The 23,882-nt window shown below is 46.5% G+C and overlaps 1 protein-coding gene across 2 annotated transcripts in view; it reads left to right on the forward strand.

The window, feature by feature from the left end:
- Positions 1-23,882, forward strand: part of IGF2BP1 (insulin like growth factor 2 mRNA binding protein 1) — a 318,886-nt gene that overhangs the window by 90,417 nt on the left and 204,587 nt on the right. For both annotated transcript variants that reach the window (XM_069237576.1, XM_069237578.1), the window contains 3 exons: positions 4,996-5,059; positions 18,386-18,667; positions 19,979-20,113. In XM_069237576.1, coding sequence (XP_069093677.1) covers positions 4,996-5,059; positions 18,386-18,667; positions 19,979-20,113 — 481 coding nt within the window. The remainder of the gene's footprint in view (positions 1-4,995; positions 5,060-18,385; positions 18,668-19,978; positions 20,114-23,882) is intronic.

Here is a 23,882-nt window from a genome sequence, read left to right on the forward strand (position 1 = left end):
TGTCTTGCACCAAACTAAACAAAAATGGTCTAGTTCAAACAAATTTTGTGTTTGCTTTTTTCACTGTCTGCCAGTGGCATAGTCTTGACAATCATTAACTGGTAACCTTTTAGTTGGTAGTTAATCGGTTTGGATTGTAAACTACTAATAAAATGAAGTACTTTCTGTAGGAAGTTGGCTCTGTATGTGCTATTTCAAAGTAAGGAATAGCATGCACAGAGTCCAAGGGTTCCCCTTAGAGGTAAGATAGTGGCAAAAAGAGATAATACTAATGCTCTATTTTGTGGTAGTGTGGTCGAGCAGTAGGCTTATCCAAGGAGTAGTGTTAAGCATTTGTTGTACATACACATAGACAATAAATGAGGTACACACACTCAGAGACAAATCCAGCCAATAGGTTTTTGTATAGAAAAATATCTTTTCTTAGTTTATTTTAAGAACCACAGGTTCAAATTCTACATGTAATATCTCAGTCGAAAGGTATTGCAGGTAAGTACTTTAGGAACTTCAAATCATCAAAATTGCATGTATACTTTTCAAGTTATTCACAAATAGCTGTTTTAAAAGTGGACACTTAGTGCAATTTTCACAGTTCCTAGGGGAGGTAAGTATTTGTTAGGTTAACCAGGTAAGTAAGACACTTACAGGGCTTAGTTCTTTATTCCAAGGTAGCCCACCGTTGGGGGTTCAGAGCAACCCCAAAGTCACCACACCAGCAGCTCAGGGCCGGTCAGGTGCAGAGTTCAAAGTGGTGCCCAAAACACATAGGCTAGAATGGAGAGAAGGGGGTGCCCCGGTTCCGGTCTGCTTGCAGGTAAGTACCCGCGTCTTCGGAGGGCAGACCAGAGGGGTTTTGTAGGGCACCGGGGGGGACACAAGCCCACACAGAAATTTCACCCTCAGCAGCGCGGGGGCGGCCGGGTGCAGTGTAGAAACAAGCGTTGGGTTTGTAATGGAAGTCAATGGGAGATCTAGGGATCTCTTCAGCGCTGCAGGCAGGCAAGGGGGGGGTTCCTCGGGGAAACCTCCACTTGGTCAAGGGAGAGGGACTCCTGGGGGTCACTCCTCCAGTGAAAGTCCGGTCCTTCAGGTCCTGGGGGCTGCGGGTGCAGGGTCTCTCCCAGGTGTCGGGACTTAGGATTCAAAGAGTCGCGGTCAGGGGAAGCCTCGGGATTCCCTCTGCAGGCGGCGCTGTGGGGGCTCAGGGGGGACAGGTTTTTGTACTCAGTCTTAGAGTAGTCCTGGGGTCCCTCCTGAGGTGTTGGATCGCCACCAGCCGAGTCGGGGTCGCCGGGTGCAGTGTTGCAAGTCTCACGCTTCTTGCGGGGAGTTTGCAGGGTTCTTTAAAGCTGCTGGAAACAAAGTTGCAGCTTTTCTTGGAGCAGGTCCGCTGTCCTCAGGAGTTTCTTGTCTTTTCGAAGCAGGGGCAGTCCTCAGAGGATGTCGAGGTCGCTGGTCCCTTAGGAAGGCGTCGCTGGAGCAGGATCTTTGGAAGGCAGGAGACAGGCCGGTGAGTTTCTGGAGCCAAGGCAGTTGTCGTCTTCTGGTCTTCCTCTGCAGGGGTTTTCAGCTAGGCAGTCCTTCTTCTTGTAGTTGCAGGAATCTAATTTTCTAGGGTTCAGGGTAGCCCTTAAATACTAAATTTAAGGGCGTGTTTAGGTCTGGGGGGTTAGTAGCCAATGGCTACTAGCCCTGAGGGTGGGTACACCCTCTTTGTGCCTCCTCCCAAGGGGAGGGGGTCACAATCCTAACCCTATTGGGGGAATCCTCCATCTGCAAGATGGAGGATTTCTAAAAGTCAGAGTCACCTCAGCTCAGGACACCTTAGGGGCTGTCCTGACTGGCCAGTGACTCCTCCTTGTTTTTCTCATTATTTTCTCCGGCCTTGCCGCCAAAAGTGGGGCCTGGCCGGAGGGGGCGGGCAACTCCACTAGCTGGAGTGTCCTGCTGGGTTGGCACAAAGGAGGTGAGCCTTTGAGGCTCACCGCCAGGTGTGACAATTCCTGCCTGGGGGAGGTGTTAGCATCTCCACCCAGTGCAGGCTTTGTTACTGGCCTCAGAGTGACAAAGGCACTCTCCCCATGGGGCCAGCAACATGTCTCGGTTTGTGGCAGGCTGCTAAAACTAGTCAGCCTACACAGATAGTCGGTTAAGTTTCAGGGGGCACCTCTAAGGTGCCCTCTGGGGTGTATTTTACAATAAAATGTACACTGGCATCAGTGTGCATTTATTGTGCTGAGAAGTTTGATACCAAACTTCCCAGTTTTCAGTGTAGCCATTATGGTGCTGTGGAGTTCGTGTTTGACAAACTCCCAGACCATATACTCTTATGGCTACCCTGCACTTACAATGTCTAAGGTTTTGTTTAGACACTGTAGGGGTACCATGCTCATGCACTGGTACCCTCACCTATGGTATAGTGCACCCTGCCTTAGGGCTGTAAGGCCTGCTAGAGGGGTGTCTTACCTATACTGCATAGGCAGTGAGAGGCTGGCATGGCACCCTGAGGGGAGTGCCATGTCGACTTACTCGTTTTGTCCTCACTAGCACACACAAGCTGGCAAGCAGGGTGTCTGTGCTGAGTGAGAGGTCTCCAGGGTGGCATAAGACATGCTGCAGCCCTTAGAGACCTTCCTTGGCATCAGGGCCCTTGGTACTAGAAGTACCAGTTACAAGGGACTTATCTGGATGCCAGGGTCTGCCAATTGTGGATACAAAAGTACAGGTTAGGGAAAGAACACTGGTGCTGGGGCCTGGTTAGCAGGCCTCAGCACACTTTCAATTGTAAACATAGCATCAGCAAAGGCAAAAAGTCAGGGGGCAACCATGCCAAGGAGGCATTTCCTTACACTTTCCCAGAAAATGGTAGTGTTAAAATGAAATAGTGAAATAATAATGCCAAAGAATGGGCCATATTGCTGCACATAATTTGCACTCCAGATGCTTCTGTTATCATTTTCCACCAACAGAGGACCAAATAATGCAGCACGATAAGATTAGGGAAGTTTGCATATTTGCTCCACACTCATCAGGGGCAGTAGCAGTGCAAACTGCTGTTGGCACATCCTACACAACTCCTTCCTCTAGGGTTGTCAGTAGCAGTACGAGTGTGGGCTTGGCATTGACAGTAGTTGTGCAAGCTTTCCGTGTAGACAGCCGATTATAGTACTTAAGCATCACACCAGTAGTCATTTAATGATTTGTTTGTCACGCTTTGTAAGAAACCTCATGTAGGAAAGTCCCTCTTTCTGGCATGGCTACTCCAACTTTTTGCCTGTTGTCAATGTGCTTTGACTATTTTCACTGGGATCCTGCTAACCAGGACCCCAGAGATTGTGTTCTCTCCTCTAAATTTGGTTTTCTTGGTACTCTTTAGACCCCACAGTTGGCACACTGGTGTATCTCTGTAAGTCACTGGTATATGGTACTTTGGTATCTAGGGCAAATGGTTCTCCCTTTGGAAATAGGTGGTACATGGCTTGGGAGGGGTAGCCTCCCCCGCCACTGGTGTGCTTTCAAGGGTACATTTGGTGCCCTTGCATAATCAGGTATGCACCAGTCCAGAGACCAGCCGCACCGAGACCCCCCACTGCTACTGGACTTAACAGGAACCAAACAATACTGCAACACCGAGACGACCTCCTTGCAGCATTGTTTCTGCAGCTTGTCAGGAACTTGCAACATTGCTTCTGCGGCTGTGCATCCTCTGGGGTTGGCAAGACTTTAGCTGTGCCAAAGAAGCAAGAAGGAATCTCCCTTGGGAGTGAAGGAATCACTCCCCTGCATCTGCAGGCACCTAAGAAAATAACAGCCAGCTGCAGGCATCTGCTGTCCCCTGGACCTGCTAAGATTCTTCCCTACAGGTGGTGGTTCTGAGGAGTCTACTTTCTGTCCAACTTGTGAGATACTGAGTCCTTACCTCTTCCTTGACGACCACGTAACTTACCTCCGTTCTCCTGGTCGCTGGGGTTCTTCTAGACACTTACCTCTTGGGGTTCCATTCTCTTAGCCCTTGGGTAACTACTCCATATCTACTAGTGGGGGCCCATTCATTCAATTTTTAGATCATGTGTGCAAGCGATTTAACCTGTTGTAAGTCTTGTGGGCTTTTAACTGCGCACACCACACACACCACTAACTCATTCGTGTACTTGCTTCTCAAAAATCCTTTATCATTGGTAAATGCGTTACATTTGGCCCTCCTTGGGGCGGTTGTTACCGCCTTGTACACCGACCCTGTTGCATAGATACTTGCATGACACTTGACTGTGAGCAAACTTTTCCCCGGTTGTCTCTCTCCTTTGCGCTCATGGCGGCTAGGAGGCTTTGAATCGGCTTGCTCATGTCAACTGTTGTACTTTACATTTTCAATTTATGTGGCCAGAAACGTCCAGTTAGGAATTTACAATGCCTCTAACTCGAGCAAACGCGAGACCTGTTGCTTTGCAAAGCAAATGCTTGTTTTAGTATATGATTTGCCCCTCCACCCCAATGGGGCCCTTGCTGTTTTATGCTATATCCTAATACTTGAGTATTTTGTGTGTACTTGCTTCCAGTAGGGGGGGGTTGCCTATAGTATTCTAGTTTGGTGTGCCTGTCATAAAGTACCTTTTTATTTTTGCATCACTGTAGTTCCTTTCGTGTGTTGTATGTTCCTTTGACTACTGTGGTATTGCAAATGCTTCACACTCCTAGTTAAGTCTTGGCTGCTCACCACAGCTACCACTAGACAGCCCTGGTAACCTAGACATTAACACTAATAAGGGCTACCTGAACCTAGTAAAAGGTGTAACGACATAGGTGTCCACCACACACTGGGCCAGCCTCCTACACCTCACAGCTCTACAATTGTTTAAAAGTGCAATATTTGGGAGGATGCTACCTGCAGCTTCTTTTTATTTTGAGTCATGTGTGATCTCCGATGTAACGGAATGAATGAATGAATGAATGATGGACCTAAATGTGTACTAACCCTTCCCCAACCATTTTTTTAAGTGAATACAGACAGTGAAACAGCAGTTGTGAATGTCACCTACGCAAATCGGGAGCACACCAGACAGTGAGTACTTAAATATTGTTAGCACATTGTACAGCTCTGTGCTCAGAGTAAATGTTAATACACTACTTTTGATTTGTTTGGTGCTAATTTTCTTTCAGTCCTTGAAAGCATGAAAACAAAGTGTTTTGTGTGTGTTCATCTTGGAGGTGGAACTTGAGATTTATATATTGTCTAACAATTTTTGATAGCCAAATGTTGATTTTCTTGAACAAAACACAATGAGAAAGGTATGTCAGAGAGACTGGCATATTCTGCCAAGCAGTGACCGCAGGATGGTGTTTTAAAGAAGAAAAGGGAGTAATTTCGCAGCTACGGCATAAGCATTTTTCTATTTTAATAGTTTCAGTAAAACATCAGTTAAGAATTTCACAACGGATGATATTGAGCTCACGGAGATAAACCATTAGCATGTCGCAGCATCTGTGCAATCCGATAACCTCCCACAATGACCTAGGTGTTTAAGCCGGAGATGATAATTATGATCTGTGTGGGTATACCCTGTAGATTGTTTTTACACTGAAACAAAAACAAGTTCCATATTTTTTTGGATCCGTAGTTCTGACCCAAATGGATTATATCTAATGTGCACGCAGCTATAAGAATGAAATAAATAAATAAATCATCTCACCTTTCAGGATTAGTGAACGATAGTTGACCAATAAGTGTTGAAAAAATGTATATCTGTGTGGCTACACAATATAATAGAATGTTAGGGGTAGTATAGTCCCCCCGGTATAATATTCGTAAAGTTTCATAGCATGAATCTTTTCTGGTTTCATCTGCTGTTATTCCACCATCTAATGGTTTTGTCTGGAAAGTTCCTTTTTTTTCTCTTCAGTGGGCTTAGTTGACCATTTCGGTGTAAACCCCTCATGGGATGTCAGACATATGCCCTGGAAATCTCTCAAAGACGTCGCCATCTTCAGACTTTATTCCGCTGTTTGGAGCTGTCCTTTAGTCTTCCAGACCAGAGTTAAGAAAGAGGGAATTGCGAAAAGAAAATGTTTTCCACCAAAAATCAGTCAAGGGAACAGGATTAACAGCTACTAATAGCCAAAAAAACAGAGAAAATGCTGAAACTCACTGAGTTTACACGGAGGTGCCTCCACAAGTACCCAGAGAAGGACACTCACAAGGTCTGTAACCTCGGCCTCTCCCTTAGGAAGGCAGTGCTGGAGGACCTCTTCCCTAAGACCATCGCAGCAAGGCAGAAGCAGAGATGTGCACACTACACGGTGGCATTGCTGCAGAGAAAACAGGAGTTGTTAAAAGACCTGGGCCTGTTAAGAGATGTCTCCACGATGTCCTCGATAGCAGCAGACAGAACGGAGTTTGAAGGCCAAACTGTCAAGTCACAAAAACTAAGGACCTCTGACTCGAAAACCAGCAGTGATGCCGAAATAGTTTATGCTGGAGGGCCAAAGGAAGCCCAGAGTGTCACATCGGTCTAAAACAAGGGTCACCGAAGGAGGCAAGCCCTCAACACCTGCTTCAACCTTGAGAGGAGCAAGGGAGGGAGATGCAAGTCAGCTCAGTGATGACTGGAGCCATGGCCCACGGAAACATGAGGCACCTGACTTTGACGTCAGAGTTCCTCTGCATGGATGTGCAAACCAAGAGAAGGCATAGCATGACTAACAGTCGCTTAAGGAAAAGCATCTCGAGGCAGAGCGTGAATCCCTCGTTAACAAGATGGAATTGAATGACTGAAGGGTTACAGAATTCCACTGAAAGGGGTGGTAGAAGAAACGTTGGGCAAGCTGCAGCTCTGGCGATAACCCAAAGGGTAGAGAAGTACCGCTTCTCCAAGAGATCCTCCTTACATCAGGGGTAATGTGCTAGCAGACTCAACTCCCTTATTCTGGCAATGGCATGGAAAAGAGTTAACGTCTATGGGACCCCCTCCTAACCAGAAAAGCAAGAAATTAGACATGGTGGGGAGCAAAATAGAGATCAGCAGCAACACAGTAGAAGATGGCCAACTCAAATCCTCTGCTAAACAGATATGCTCATCAGCCGCGGGACGAGACAAACTAATAATACATCTCCCAGAGGAATTCAAGAGAGCAAGTGCACTGTTGCTGGAGGACAAGACAATTTCCAAACCATGCCTAAGATCAACACAATGTGGCAGACTGACAGATCAGCACGGTTACAACCATGCGCAGACCCACTTGGCTGTAAATTTCTGGTTTTAAGGTGAGGAACAGTCGGCCAGCATCAATATGCCCTTCAGAGGTGATAGCCTATTTGAAGATTAGGTAGATTAAGCGTTTTTCACGAATGAAAAGAGAGCCCTCAGGGCAATGGGAACCCTACAGTGCAAGAGAACCTTCGTGGGGTTCTGGCCTAGAAAAAGAACAATCTCAGCAAAAGGAGTCCTATAACTGTACACACCTGATCCGAGCTTCAGCATCCTGCGAGTGAACCCACCACTGCCCCAGGAACATCTGCAAGTTAGTACAGGAGTTTTGCCATCAATACGTGGGGCAATCCCAAACTGCAAAAGTGAGACCAGTGCACTAGAGGGTTGAAGCAGACATTGTACAGTTGCTGTTAACAAAAGGGTCAACGTCTGAGAGGGGAAATTATAAGGCATGATGGCTTTCTGCATTCCCCTGCTACCACACGCAAGACTACACAAGACCAATACAAGAATGGATCCAACTGCAATGGTCACACTCAACTGGCAGTGGGACGATCTGCTGACTGTTAAAGACCAGGGTCGGAGTGGGATGCAATGGTGGAACCTCAAAACACTTCACAGTGGAGAAAACCAGCTCCCTCCATGACCATCACAAAGGATTCATCCTACATGGGATGGACAGCTCACACGGGGGAAAGCTCAACATCCGGGGTATCTGGAACCCCAAGGAAGTGGTGAAACACCTAAATGTGCTGGAACTGAAGACCGTAATTCTGGCAGTAAAGGCATTTCAGAAACGTGAGACAGGGAGGATGGTCTTAATTCAAATGTACACAATGATAATGCACTATTTGAACAAACAAGGTAAAACAAGACACTACCTGCCTTCAATCTTGGCTGAAGAGATATGGAGATAGGCGATAGCGAATAAGGTATCAGTTGCGGCAATACGCCTATCGGGGAAAAGAAAACGCAGAAACAAAAGAGGCTAATCAGAAAAGCAAACCGTACGCATGAATGGGAACAAAAACATGAAGTATCAACGCAGATCTTCCAGGGTCTGGGGATTCTGCAAGCAGATCTTTTTGCAACACACACGTGAAATGCCATAGCTTTGCATCAGATACTAGAACCTACAGTCACTGAGGAATGACTTGACGATAAAAGTCGGTGTGATTTGCTCACTTTTTCACAGATTCAAATGATACTGAATGTGATCCAAAAAAAAGCAGACTGAAACAAGTTAACCCGGATAGCCCCAAAATGGGCTTGACAGACCTGGTTCCAAGACCTTCTGAAAATATCCCAAGGGTGATACATCCCACTCCCAGCACACTGAGACCTGTAAACGATACAGGGGAACAGATGTAACACCCAGGAACAAACACCCTCAACCTGGCAGTCATGGAAGACTGGACACCTCAAGTTGCCAAGAAAAGCAATGGACATTCTAAGGGAGCGAGGTGACCAACAACAAGGACATGTTAAAGTGGAAAAGATTTTAGCTATGGTGTAACAGACCTGGAAAAAGTCTGGGCACAAGACAGTCATTACATACCAGACTCTTCTAGACATAAGCGTCCCATATGCATCTACCAAAGTCCACTTAGCCATTGTAGCGTACTGGGTAGATGTTTCTTCACACCATTGGCAAAGCATTTCCTAAAAGGATTTTAAAAAGTGGCACCCCCCAAAGAGTGTGCCAATGCAGTGGCTACATGGAACTTGAATGTAGTGCTCACCCAAAAGATGTCACTGATCCAATGCGAAATGCACAACTGAGGTTTGCAACCCTCAAAACTAACTTCTTTCAGTGGTAGTAGCGATCAGGTAGTGGGATTCAGGACATCAGGAAAGGATAACCATACTTTGTATCTGTAGAGAATTGCCCCTTTTTTGGCATGGTTACCCCACCCCACTTTTGACCTGGTACTGAAGCTGACATGACAATGTGCTGGGATCCTGATAACCAGGCCCCAGCACCACTATTTCCCTAGAAATGTACCATTGTTTCCACAATTGGCACACCTCTGGCACACAGATAAGTCCCTTGTAGAGGTATCAGTGGTAACAAGGGCCCTGTGACCAGGGAGGGTTCCTAAGGGCTGCAGCATGTTATGCCACCCTAGGAAACCCCTCACCAAGCACATACACACCACTGTTGCAGTGTGTGTGTGTTGGTGGGGAGAAGACCAAGTCGACAGTTCATCCCTCTGAGGGTGCCATGCCCACAAACCACTGCTTGTAGCATAGGTAGGTCACCCTTCTAGCAGGCCTTAGTTCTACGGCAGGGTGCACTATACCACAGGTGAGGGCATAGCTGCATGAGCAATATGGCCCTACAGTGTCTGTCCATTCTTGTACATTGTAAGTACAGTGTGGCCATATTAAGTATATGATCTGGAAGTCTGTCATTACAAACTCCACAGCTCCATAATGGCTTCAGTGAATACTGGGAAGTTTGGTATCAAACTTCTCAGGGCGCACACAATAAACCCACACTGACACCAGTGTTGGATTTATTCTCAAAAGCACACAGAGGACATCTTACAGATGCCCCCTGCATTTTACCCAATCCTCTAGTGTAGGACTGACTGGTCTGTGCCAGCCTGCTACCACAGACCAGCTTCTGACCCCATGAGGTGGTGGGGCTTTGTGCTCGCTGGGGCCAGAAACAGCCTGCTCTGGGTGGAGGTGCTTCACACCTCCCCCCTGTAGGAAGTGTAACACCTGGCAGTGAGCCTCAAAGGCTCAGGCCTCGTTTTACAGTGCCCCAGGGCACTCCAGCTAGTGGAGATGCCTTCCTGACCGCGACCGCCCCGGACGAAGATATCCGATGCCTAATAAGACCACTGCACCTGCAGCCCCTAGGCCTTGGAAAATCCGCGCTCCGGTGCAGCTCAGTTTGGCAGGTGGCCCTCATCCTCATCCAGTTGGTGGTCAGTCCTAACTGACCCCCCTCAACCTCACCTACATTGTGAGTGACCCCCGGGTCCCCTTATAGACCAGCATTGGGAGTCTGACGTCCTGTTTGCACCCTGCACCCGGCCACTCCAGTACTACTGAGGATGTGTGTTTGGTGCCTACTTGTGGGCCTCCCCTATCGGACCCCTAAACCAATATATCCTCTCCAAGCACCTTTACATGGTCACTCTTCAGGATGTCAGCCCACTACTACAACAGTCACTTTATGGCACCCTTCAGCCTCCAAGCCGCCTGTTTCCATATTCCCATTCACCTGGCGCGTTGCCAGTACCTTTGTTTCATAATAAACAATCATAATTTCGAGTTCAAGGTGCTACCCTTCAGGGTCATAACCTCCCCCAAGGATCTACACCAAATGTCTTGCAGTGGGTAGCAGCCCATCTGCGCAAGCAACACACACGTTTTTTCCATACCTTGATGATTGGCTCATCAAAGGCGCTACTCGTCATCAGTTCTTCCAACACACAAGCAACCTTAAGTTCGCTTCATTATCAATGCCCATCTCCAGCCTCTCCAGCTACAGCCCTACCTAGGAGCCATCCATGATTCACAGCAAGGTGCAACTTACCCCAGTGCCGCCAGGATTCAATCCTACCAAATGCTTATTCCCCTGTTTCAACCTAATCAGCAAATAACAGGACTGTCGTGCATCTCCTAGGTATGTCTTCATGTCTACCCATAGTACCTCATGTCAGACTGAATATGCGGCAGTTCAGGAGTGCTTAACTCAACAGTGGTCTCGGATTGAGGGCAGACTGGAGTATCTACTGTTGGCTGACTGTCAATTTTTCCATTCTCTGCTATGGTGCAACACCAACAATCTCCTAAAATGATGGCCTTTCCTGGACCCAGCTCCACAAAGAACCATATTGTACACCTCCCTTAATGGGTGGGGAGTGCATTCACAAGATCTCACTGTCCAGGTACACTGGACACTCAGGCAGAAACATCTCCATAACAGTCACATTGCGTTGTTAGCTGTTAATCCAGTGCTGAAAGCCTACCTTCCTTACCTGATAGGCAATATAGTTATCAAAACAGACAACTTGACTGCCGGGAACTATCTCTAAAAGCAGGGAGGGGTGGTTGGAATCACCAGATCCTCATCTCTCACCTGGCCCAAACTATTTGGAGATGGGCTGTCGGCTACAACATTCATCTGTTAGTGGAGTACCTTCCATGAACAGTCGATGACTTCGCAGCTCTCCTGAGCAAGAGGCGTCAAGTCCACAGATTTGAGCTTCACCCGTAAGTCCTCCCATACATCCAACATTGGGGGTCACCTAGAAATAGACCTTTCTGCCACAGCATAAAAATTAAAATGCCAAAACTTCGTCTGTTTCCACAGTCAAGGCACTATAGATGAGTTGATCAGGAATATTGGTTTATGCTTTCCCACCTCTCCCACTTCTTCAGTTTGTGGGTTCGCAAACTTTGGCAGACATCTTCTACCCTCATCGTAGCAACTCCCACATGGGCTCGGCAACCATGGATCACCACATGGCTAGAACTCTCAGTAGTTCCCCCACAAAGTACTGTCAAACCGACAGGACCTTCTCAAACAGAATCATGAAGACCTCAGACACCCAGATTCCTCAACCTCGCAATCTGGCTCCTGAAGTCCTAGAGTTTGGTTATTTGAACCTACCACAACCATGTATGGACATTATTATAGAAGCATGCAGACCAACTACTGTGCTTGAAATGCTGCAGAATGGAAAAGATTTGTCCACTAAGGTCATTCCAAACAAATCAACTGTAGGAAGTTGGCTCTATGTATACTATCTCAAAGTGAGAGATAGTGTGCACAGAGTCCAAGGGTTCCCCATAGAGGTTATAGTGGCAAAATTAGATAATACTAATGCTCTATTTTGTGGTAGTGTGGTCGAGCAGTAGGCTTATCAGAGGGTAGTGTTAAGCGTTTGTTGTACACACACAGGCAATAAATGAGAACACACACACTCAGATTTAATTCCAGGCCAATAGGTTTTTATATAGGAAAATATCATTCTTTATTTTAAAACCACAAGATTCGGAATTCAAGTAAGTACATAAATTGTAAGGTACTTTGCATAGGTAAATATGGTACTTTGAATTAGAACAGTAATGTACACAGTTTTGGCAAAAAATGGCAATAAGCTATTTTAAAAGTGGACATGGTGCAAAACAACAGTTCCTGGAGGAGGTAAGTATTAGTTACTTTTTCAGGTAAGTAAAGCACTTACAAGTTCTGTCTCCGGGGCATAGGCAGCCCACCGTTAAGGGTTCAAGTCCACGCCAAACACCCAGCAACACAGGGCCGGTCAGGTGCAGAGGTCAAAGTAGATCCCAAATAACATCTGTGCCTATGGAGACTAGGGGTGCTCCAGTTCCAGTCTGCTACCTGAGTCCCCGGGGAGCAGACTGGGGGATTTGTAGAGCACTGGGGGGGGGGGAGTGGGGGGGGGGGAGAGGGGTAGAGTAGAATCACAAAAAGGCACACAAAATACACCCTCAACGGCACAGGGGGCCGGGTTCAGTGTGAAAAGTAGGTGTTGGATTTTGCGTTGAAAGCAATGGAGGGACCCGCGGGTCACTCTGGCAATGCAGGCAGGGCACAGAGGGGCTTCTCGGGCCAGCCACCAACTGGTCAAGATTGAAGGCCACCTGCGGGTCACTCTTGCAACGCTAGTTGTTTTCTCTCTGGCCTGGGGGCTGCAGGTGCAGTTCTTCCAAGCATCTGTTTCTTTGTTACCGGGCAGGCACGGTCAGGGGGAGCCTCTGGATTCTCTGCGCATGCATCGCTGTGGAGGTGCAGGGAGATCGTCTAAGGGTGTCCACGTCGTTGGAGTTGCCTGGGGGGGTCCTCTCTGTGGTGTTTGGTTCTTCTGGACACGAGCCGGTGGTGTCGGGTTCAGAGTGTTGGGGACTTGGCTTCCAGAGTGAGGCTGGAGTCGATTTAAAGATGGTTTCTTTGTTGCTGTTTGGACAGAGCTGCTGCCCACGGGAGTTTCTTGGTCCTTTGGTTGCAGGGCAGCCCTTGGAGTCCTCAGGTCACTGGTCCCACTGGATATGTCGCTGTGGAGGTTCTTTGAGTCTGGAGACAGGCCTGTAGGGCTGGGGCCAAGTCAATTGTCTGTCATCTCTGTGGGGCTTTCAGGTCAGCAGTCCTTCTTGTTGTAGGTTGTTAGGAATATGGTTTCCTGGGTTCAGGGTTGCCCCTAAATACTCTATTTAGGGGGGTGTTTAGGTCTGGGGGGCAGTAGCCAATGGCCACTGTCCTGGAGGGTGGCTACACCCTATTTGTGCCTCCTCCCTTTGGGGAGGAGGGCACATCCTTAATCCTTATGGGGGTAATCCTCCAAAGCAATATGGAAGATTTCCTAAAGCAGGGGTCACCTCAGCTCAGGACACCTTAGGGGCTTCCCTGGCTGGAAGGCAGTGACGTCTTGTTTTTCTCATGATCTCCTCCGGACTTGGCGCCAAAAGTGAGGGCTGTGTCCGGGGGCGGGCATCTCCATTAGCTGGAGTGCCCTGTGGTGCTGTAACATCAGGCTTGAGACTTTAAGGCTCACTGCCAGGTGTTACAGTTCCTGCAGGGGGAGGTGTGAAGCACCTCCACCCAGTATAGGCTTTGTTCCTGGCCACAGAATGCACAAAGGCACTCACCCCATGTGTCCAGAAACCCGTCTGGATGTGGCAGGCTGGCAGAAACTGGTCAGCCTTGCACTAGTAGTCATTATACAGAGGGCATCTCTAAGATGCCCTCTGTGTGCATTTCTCCATAAATCCCACACTGGCATCAGTGTAGATTTATTGTGCTGAAGTTTGATACCAAACTTCCCAGTATTCAGTGTAGCCATTATGGCACTGTAGAGTTTGTGTTTGACAAACTCCCGGACCATATATTCTTTATGGCTACTCTGCACTTACAATGTCTAAGGTTTTGCTTAGACACTGTAGGGGCATAGTGCTCATGCAGCTATGCCCTCACCTGTGGTATAGTGCACCCTGCCTTAGGGTTGTAAGGCCTGCTAGAGGGGTAACTTACCTATGCCACAGGCAGTGGATTGTGGGCAGGGCACCCTGAGGGGAGTGCCATAGCGACAGTCTTTTTCTCCATACCAGCACACCCAAGCTGAGGCAGTGTGCATGTGCTGAGTAAGTTAAATTCCCTGTTTCCCCTCTGCAGATACCTCTAGACAGTTAAATGTTATTAAAAGTATACGAATTGGACCATCTCAATCTCAAGGACAGCTACTTGAAGGATTGAGGAAGCCGTAAGGTTACCACTGGTGATGGGTAAACTAGCTCTCCCTTAAAATCCTATCCCCCTGCTAACTTCAAAAAAACTACATCACAACATTTAATATAAAATCAAAAAAATAAATGTGGCCCATTATTTTAAAAGTGTCGCTCCTTTTGCACTGGTCTGTGGCAACATGTATCTGTTTTCTTGGAGTAAATGAGGTCATCTTACAGACCCCAGAAGCCTCATCAACTGGCACATTTGTAAGTGAAGCGGTGAAATGTATTTTTCCATTTAAAAAAAAAAAAAAAAAAAAAAGACCTTAAGTAATGAAGGGCAATTGGGTGGGTGAGCCCCCTTCCCCCATCGTAAACATCTGGGTTTAATTTTAAAAATGAAGTCAAGTCCCTGTCATAGTAGGTGCCTTCAGGTATGTCATACACTGAGATTCTGATGAACTTGGCTTTTGCCTTGATGGGTCGTGGCTTGACCCCTGATTGCGTGCCTGCATTATAACTGTTCTCTGGTAGAGTTTCTTGGATCACTTCTGACTCTGTGGAAACTTGTTGTGTTAGAAGAATGGCAGGGCCTAGGTCTTGATTTGGTGAGTGTTCATGTTTCTTGAATGTGATTGTTCTGTGATCTCACCACTCGAAGTACATCCTATTTCACCTTGAAGCTGTTATGTGGACAACTCTAATGTTTCCTTTGTGTTTAACTGACCCACTTGCTGCCACTCACCAAGTAAATCGCTGGGTGACCCATCAATGAAGGAAGGGACGAGAACGTGCCCACCAAGAAGTATTCTTGAGTTGTACTCTTGGCCAGACCCCTTATGCAAGTACTATCCTACCTCAAGTGACTCTTTAAATCTTCGCATCATAAGAGTGCAGTATCTGCTTGTGCCTTTCGAATATTTGTGTTTGCTTCCAGTAAGATTTCAAGGTGCTTAATATTGGCCTCCATCTCTAGTACTCATGACTTCAGAATGTATCATACTGGGCATATCGGTCTTGGCGCAGGCATCTGTGTTCTGTTACAGCAGGTCCTTCCATTCGGCCTGCGACGCTGTCCCACTGGTCCTTTTTAGGTCAAGTGCTTTGACCTGTGTAAGTATATGGACTTTTAGCCATGCCCACCTCATGCTCATCACTTTCACTTGTTTGTTGGCTTGCCTTTCAAAAATGCCTTGATGTCCTTGGTAAATGCTTTATGCTTGTCCCGCCTTGGGGAGGTTTTGTTACCTCCTTGCAGACTGACCCTGTTACATGGTTTATTTGTCTCTCCCCTTCGTGCTCCATGGCATCTATGGCCCTCGCAGCGCGAACACTGCAAACTCAATCAGCAGTTTTGTAACGATGGTCACATTGCTCACACTGTTAACTAATCAGTCGTTTTGTTTTTTGGCTCTCCCCTTCATTCTCCATAGCTTTCCCAAAAACACTTTTAATTGATAAATGCTTTAGTAAAAAGAAAATCTGCAACGCGGCTCTCCTGGCACAGTGGGAGAGCTGATACTACAATATTCACTGCACTCAGGAAAAGTCACCCCATAAAGCTTCGCAAGCTTTCTTTTTCATAACATTTTTCCCCATAACTCAGCCTGTGGTGGTCCTAGAACAATAGGACCACCGTCAAACCGTTCAGCCTAACGCGATCTTTCTATTTATCTGGGTCCCCACACTAAGTTAGTGGGGATCCCAAAATAACCCCTCCCACAATTCAGTCCCTTTTTAAGCTCTGTTATGGCTGGAACTTTTGTTTTACAGCTTTGCAGTAGTTTTTGTTCTTACTGCCTAAATATTGTAGTAGGCCTGAAAATGTGTAAGGCACTATGCGCTCTATGGTCTAAATATATGGTTTTCCTACATTACTTTGCCATTCTATTTTCATGTTATGCTCTCTAGGGACTAATTATATGGTTACATGACGATGTTTCTTTCAAGTGCTATTTTTATTGTGGTGTCCTATAGGGGGTTGTTCTGAACATTAGTCTTGATGTCAAACATGTATTTCTGCTAAAGGTTTTTATTAGGTTTGTATGATAATGGTATATATTTTAATAATATCTCCTTGTTGCAATTATGACCATTTTTAGGCAAATTTAACATCCTTATTACACTGTTTGAGCAATCTTGATATGTTTGGGTGACCCTTCTAGTTTTTATCTTGTTACTCCTCCATGGCTGTCTTATTTTGTAAACTGGGTTAGCCAGCAATTCCGACAGTGAGGTGGTGAAAGTGGTATTCTATTGGAATTAGTTTAGCAGATTTAAATTAGGATGCTAAATGGCAACATTTTCATTTTTGGCGGCACATAGAAGGCAAATATAAAGTGCTTTAGTTATATGCAGGGCCACTGGAATTTTGTGGCAGGAAAAGACTAAATTATGAGGTAGGGTTGACCAATTTATGTGGCAGAAAAAAAAGTTCAGTTATGAATTTACAACGCAAATAGCTCTAACTCATGCAAATGTGAGACCCATTGCATTGAAAATGCTTGTCCTAGGAAGCTACAAACTCCTTTCCAGATGCTGCACTGTTTTATTTTGGTTTTTTTTGCACCATATCTTTTCTGTCCCTGCTCCCAATGTCCCTAGGTGTCAGAGTGCTTTATAAGTGATAGTAAAATAAACATTCCTCCTCGTCATGGGCCCATCAGACGCCTTGGTCACATAAAATGCAAATGTCTTGACTTCTGTTGATTGAAATCTGTAATTCACGGGAATAGAACACTGAAGACCAAACCGGTGTTGACATCCTCAGTTCCACGAGATAGCATTGTTGGGTTGTGATTACAATAGCAGGAAATTGGTTCGGTCTGTAGTACTTGGTTTCATACAGAATGATGTGCTAAACATTTTTTAAAGCACCAAAGTAAAGGATGTAGTATACATGGGTTTCTGGGCAAAAAACATTACAAAAAAACGTTTTGAATTGACTTTAAAAATGAAAATAAATGTTATTGTGAAACAGCGGGGAAGTGTCGGCACAGAATAGTTACTTTTAATGTTAATTTCCAGGGTAAAAAGCTGATCCTGCAGTAGGGGGTTAAAGAAATTGGAATAGGATGCTAGAACTATTATTTGAAAATGAATATTGATCTAGAAACTGTTTTTTTGACTAGTTTGTGAATTTGACAGTGCAGCGGTCAAAGGGGCCTGTGGCTAACCATAGACATAGAGCCCTTTTCAACCATTGACTCGAGACTTTGCCAAGCATGTCTTGTCAGCCCAGGGGAATATTCATTTTCACCTAATGCAATTGGCAGTTTGGGTCTATTCGTCCGTCTGCGTACTAGCGATACGTTGATCTGGCTGATGTACTATAACTTTACAAGTATTACCTTATTTGTTAGATACTTGTAGCTCCTACTCACGTGTCGCGCTAATATGCGACCGCTCCGTGTGTTAGCTCAATAATGGGACCTGATGGATTTGCCAGTGCTTGTTTTGACTTTCAGGTAATTGGGTTTTCTGCATTCGAGGAATCGGCCATCCTTGTTGTGAATTATGGAAAAAATGCTAATGAAATGTGGGTTGCGCGACCATTGCTGTTATAATAAAAATAGCCAACCAATCTTGTTTTTATTTTTACAGTGCAGCCCTGAGCCGTTGTCATACTCGTAATAAAAGGCGTTCCGATGTGGTGACAAAAGTTGTACTTTTGAGAGACCACGAATGCAAAAGACAATGATGTTCTTTAAGTTAGAGCTCCCTCTGCTGGACGCCATTAGATAGCGAATAAGCTGGCCAATGATATAAAGCTTAATTGCTTTATCATAGAAAACGCCCCTCGAGAATTACTCTGTGATTGTTCACTGCTGATGTAAAATTTAGTTAATGGATGCATGTGTGTTCTTACAAAAGCTAGTGTCCATGTTTTCAAGCATGCACTTGAAATGCTTATTTTGCGACTCAAGTAATATATTAACTTTAATAATTTTTAAAAACCTTCTTCTCTCCAGGGCCATCATGAAGCTAAATGGGCACCAGATGGAGAGCCACGTCCTAAAGGTTTCTTACATTCCTGACGAACAGTCTGCACCGCCTCCAGAGAATGGGCGCCGAGGAGGACCAGGAGCCCGTGGGGGTGGCCGACAGGGGTCTCCAGGCCCTTCAGCTGGGTCCACAAAGCACCACTCTGCTGACATCCCTCTCAGATTGCTAGTGCCCACTCAGTATGTGGGTGCCATCATAGGCAAGGAGGGGGCCACAATCCGAAACATTACGAAACAGACACAGTCCAAGTGAGTGAGGAACAACCCCCTTCCTCTAAAATGGCCGTCTACTTCCCTAGAGCGACCAACCCTTTGTCACATACAATTGCTTGGCAGCTGAACAATAGCTAATCAAGAGGCCCTTAAATGTTGTGAAATTTCTTATAACAATGGCAGCAATCAGATTATTTAGCTATGCTCATTTGGTGTCTCCAAGGAGATGGTTTCGTTTCTAAGAGCGACATTGGGATCATGATGGTCCCCACATGGGCTAGAGGCCTTCAGACTTTAATGTTTTGTGAATGATAGCAGTGCTTCAAGAGTATGAGGTTCTTTTCATGCTACAGAAAATCCAATCTAACGCAACTCATGTAGCGGACTGGTTACTTAATACAGTTCATTGGCTCGCAGCTTGAATTCCCTTGCTCCTGTGCAAGTAAGCTAGTCTGGGAGCAGTCTAGAGTCCAGGTCTTCCATATGCCCGTTCACGAGGAGACTCTCGTTGAGTGTGGTACCCGTTTTTAACCTTTTACCTTGTCTGTAATTTTACGGGAAAAGCTGCAGAAGATACAGAAATATGCACCCTGTCTTGTATGTTCTGGTCAGTTACTTAGTAACATGTTCACAGCCTGCCAGCATGGAATTTGCAAAAGAATATTCAACGAGTAATAACTGCATTTATTACTGCATATTTCGTCACTAAGTGGAGAGAAATCCGCAGTATGAAATCTCACTTAAGGGGTGGAAAATCAATGTTCCAAGGTATGTTTACTCTTGAAAGTTTAAGAACTCCAAACACGTATGTTTCAGGCCACTCGCATTTCGATCCATCCTCTTCCAACTCAGGAAATGGATAGAGGCTTCCACGAAAATGCATTTTCACCTGGAGAGTTTCCCTGTGCAGAATTCTGTACTATGCAGAAGTTTGCACACGGGCTAGGGTCTCTTGGCACACATCACATTAGAGTCCCAGTAGTAATCCTGTAAGCTTGTAACCGATACTTCTTTCCGGGCCTACTATTGGAAATGTTTGTGAATGCAAAAAACGTGAAAGTACGTTTAATCCGAGATGTAAACCCCAGTCTATACTTTCGCTGCTTTTTCACTCCACTATCTCCTGGCTACTTATGTGTCACAGTAGGAAAACTATTCTAATTTATTTACGGTTTTACGATTTTTCATGCAGAATCTTATTACCAAGATGTGGTGGGAAGGCGGGGGTTACATAAATTATATGGTAACACTGCTAAACTTTCGAAAAAAGGCAGGACAACAGGAATTCATGTTTTACACATTTACCGTTGAACTGAAATAAGCATGCACTTGTTTCATTACACTCAGGATCGATGTGCACCGGAAGGAGAATGCTGGAGCTGCAGAGAAGGCCATCAGCATACACTCCACACCGGAAGGATGCTCCGCGGCATGCAAGATGATTTTGGAAATTATGCACAAGGAGGCCAAAGACACGAAAACGTAAGGAGTATGAAGAAACAACGGTAGACCTAGAGCTGAAAATGTACCTGTGAGCATGGGGGGCGAAACTCCGGCTTTGTGCACGTGCTCTGTTTTATGTATGTACGCAGGTGTTTCATAGAATATATCACTTATCCATTAGCTGCACACTACCATTTTCTTTGCAGCCTTTATGAAGGAGTTTCACTACAGGACTGAGTCAAAACCTAGTTTCCTGGTTACCACAACACCTTGTTTTTTGTGGATGCCTGGTTGAAGTCTCTGGCTTCTATACTTTGTTTTTAGGTCGAGCATAGCAGCGCACAATCACTTTGACTACTGGTATATATCTGGGCTTTTAACCACGCCCATCACTTTCGCTTGTTCGTGGGCTTGCCTTTCAAAAATCCTTTGTTTCCGTTGGTAACTGCTTTAAGTTTGTCCCTCCTGAGGGCGGTTTTGTTAGGGCCTTGGCCATTGATCCTTGTAGGAAGTTGGCTCTGTATGTGCTATTTCAAAGTAAGGAATAGCATGCACAGAGTCCAAGGGTTCCCCTTAGAGGTAAAATAGTGGTAAAAATAGATAATACTAATGCTCTATTTTGTGGTAGTGTGGTCGAGCAGTAGGCTTATCCAAGGAGTAGTGTTAAGCATTTGTTGCACATACACATAGACAATAAATGAGGTACACACACTCAGAGACAAATCCAGCCAATAGGTTTTTATATAGAAAAATATATTTTCTTAGTTTATTTTAGGAACCACAGGTTCAAATTCTACATGTAATATCTCATTCGAAAGGTATTGCAGGTAAGTACTTTAGGAACTTCAAATCATCAAAATTGCATGTATACTTTTCAAGTTATTCACAAATAGCTGTTTTAAAAGTGGACACTTAGTGCAATTTTCACAGTTCCTAGGGGAGGTAAGTATTTGTTAGGTTAACCAGGTAAGTAAGACACTTACAGGGCTTAGTTCTTGGTCCAAGGTAGCCCACCGTTGGGGGTTCAGAGCAACCCCAAAGTCACCACACCAGCAGCTCAGGGCCGGTCAGGTGCAGAGTTCAAAGTGGTGCCCAAAACACATAGGCTAGAATGGAGAGAAGGGGGTGCCCCGGTTCCGGTCTGCTTGCAGGTAAGTACCCGCGTCTTCGGAGGGCAGACCAGGGGGGTTTTGTAGGGCACCGGGGGGGGACACAAGCCCACACAGAAATTTCACCCTCAGCAGCGCGGTGGCGGCCGGGTGCAGTGTAGAAACAAGCGTCGGGTTTGTAATGGAAGTCAATGGGAGATCTAGGGATCTCTTCAGCGCTGCAGGCAGGCAAGGGGGGGGGTTCCTCGGGGAAACCTCCACTTGGGCAAGTGAGAGGGACTGCTGGGGGTCACTCCTCCAGTGAAAGTCCGGTCCTTCAGGTCCTGGGGGCTGCGGGTGCAGGGTCTCTCCCAGGTGTCGGGACTTAGGATTCAAAGAGTCGCGGTCAAGGGAAGCCTCGGGATTCCCTCTGCAGGCGGCGCTGTGGGGGCTCAGGGGGGACAGGTTTTTGTACTCACAGTCTTAGAGTAGTCCTGGGGTCCCTCCTGAGGTGTTGGATCGCCACCAGCCGAGTCGGGGTCGCCGGGTGCAGTGTTGCAAGTCTCACGCTTCTTGCGGGGAGCTTGCAGGGTTCTTTAAAGCTGCTGGAAACAAAGTTGCAGCTTTTCTTGGAGCAGCTCCGCTGTCCTCGGGAGTTTCTTGTCTTTTCGAAGCAGGGGCAGTCCTCAGAGGATGTTGAGGTCGCTGGTCCCTTTTGGAAGGCGTCGCTGGAGCAGGATCTTTGGAAGGCAGGAGACAGGCCGGTGAGTTTCTGGAGCCAAGGCAGTTGTCGTCTTCTGGTCTTCCTCTGCAGGGGTTTTCAGCTAGGCAGTCCTTCTTCTTGTAGTTGCAGGAATCTAATTTTCTAGGGTTCAGGGTAGCCCTTAAATACTAAATTTAAGGGCGTGTTTAGGTCTGGGGGGTTAGTAGCCAATGGCTACTAGCCCTGAGGGTGGGTACACCCTCTTTGTGCCTCCTCCCAAGGGGAGGGGGTCACAATCCTAACCCTATTGGGGGAATCCTCCATCTGCAAGATGGAGGATTTCTAAAAGTCAGAGTCACCTCAGCTCAGGACACCTTAGGGGCTGTCCTGACTGGCCAGTGACTCCTCCTTGTTGCTTTCTTTGTTCCCTCCAGCCTTGCCGCCAAAAGTGGGGGCCGTGGCCGGAGGGGGCGGGCAACTCCACTAAGCTGGAGTGCCCTGCTGGGCTGTGACAAAGGGGTGAGCCTTTGAGGCTCACCGCCAGGTGATACAGCTCCTGCCTGGGGGTGGTGTTAGCATCTCCACCCAGTGCAGGCTTTGTTACTGGCCTCAGAGTGACAAAGGCACTCTCCCCATGGGGCCAGCAACATGTCTCTGGTGTGGCAGGCTGCTGGAACTAGTCAGCCTACACAGACAGTCGGTTAAGTTTCAGGGGGCACCTCTAAGGTGCCCTCTGTGGTGTATTTTACAATAAAATGTACACTGGCATCAGTGTGCATTTATTGTGCTGAGAAGTTTGATACCAAACTTCCCAGTTTTCAGTGTAGCCATTATGGTGCTGTGGAGTTCGTGTTTGACAGACTCCCAGACCATATACTCTTATGGCTACCCTGCACTTACAATGTCTAAGGTTTTGTTTAGACACTGTAGGGGTACCATGCTCATGCACTGGTACCCTCACCTATGGTATAGTGCACCCTGCCTTAGGGCTGTAAGGCCTGCTAGAGGGGTGACTGACCTATACTTGCATAGGCAGTGAGAGGCTGGCATGGCACCCTGAGGGGAGTGCCATGTCGACTTACTCGTTTTGTTCTCACCAGCACACACAAGCTGGCAAGCAGTGTGTCTGTGCTGAGTGAGAGGTCTCCAGGGTGGCATAAGACATGCTGCAGCCCTTAGAGACCTTCCTTGGCATCAGGGCCCTTGGTACTAGAAGTACCAGTTACAAGGGACTTATCTGGATGCCAGGGTCTGCCAATTGTGGATACAAAAGTACAGGTTAGGGAAAGGACACTGGTGCTGGGGCCTGGTTAGCAGGCCTCAGCACACTTTCAATTGTAAACATAGCATCAGCAAAGGCAAAAAGTCAGGGGGCAACCATGCCAAGGAGGCATTTCCTTACAATCCTGTTACATGGATAGTTACACAATTGTCCATACGTTTGACTGCCAGTGAACATCATTTTCCTTTTGGCTCTATCCGTCGCGCTCACGGCGGCGCTTTGAATGTGCTCGCTTATGTCAACTGTTTTACTTTTTATTTTCAGTTTGTGTGGCAAGAAAGTTCCAGTTAGAAATTTACAAGACTAATAGCTCTAACTCGAGCAAACGCGAGACCTATTACATTGCAAATGCTTGTTTTTTCTGTGGTTCGGACTCTATAGAGGCAGCTCTAGCAGAGCATTTTCGGAAGTATCTTCAAAGCCAGTTGTCTGCGACTGTGATTGAACTGTACATAGAGCTGCACTGATGCCACGTTTTGCATTAAAAACAGCTTGTATACAAAATGACTTAGAGGAAGATGCTATGGAGAGAACACCTTTCCAGTTTTGTCTCTAATGTGATTCAAAATATACCTGAACTGAGAGCAGCGCATGTGCAACCTGTTTGTCTCCCAGATCAGGAGTCCACTTGCTCAGCATGCTCAGCTCAGCTCATGCTCAGCAGCATGCAGCAGCATGCATGCAGCAGCATTCAGTGCAAGAAAAAAATCAGTTTTGCAGCATGCATTTCTTACA

Source organism: Pleurodeles waltl, chromosome 6 (assembly GCF_031143425.1).
Source record: "Pleurodeles waltl isolate 20211129_DDA chromosome 6, aPleWal1.hap1.20221129, whole genome shotgun sequence".
NCBI lineage: Eukaryota > Metazoa > Chordata > Amphibia > Caudata > Salamandridae > Pleurodeles > Pleurodeles waltl.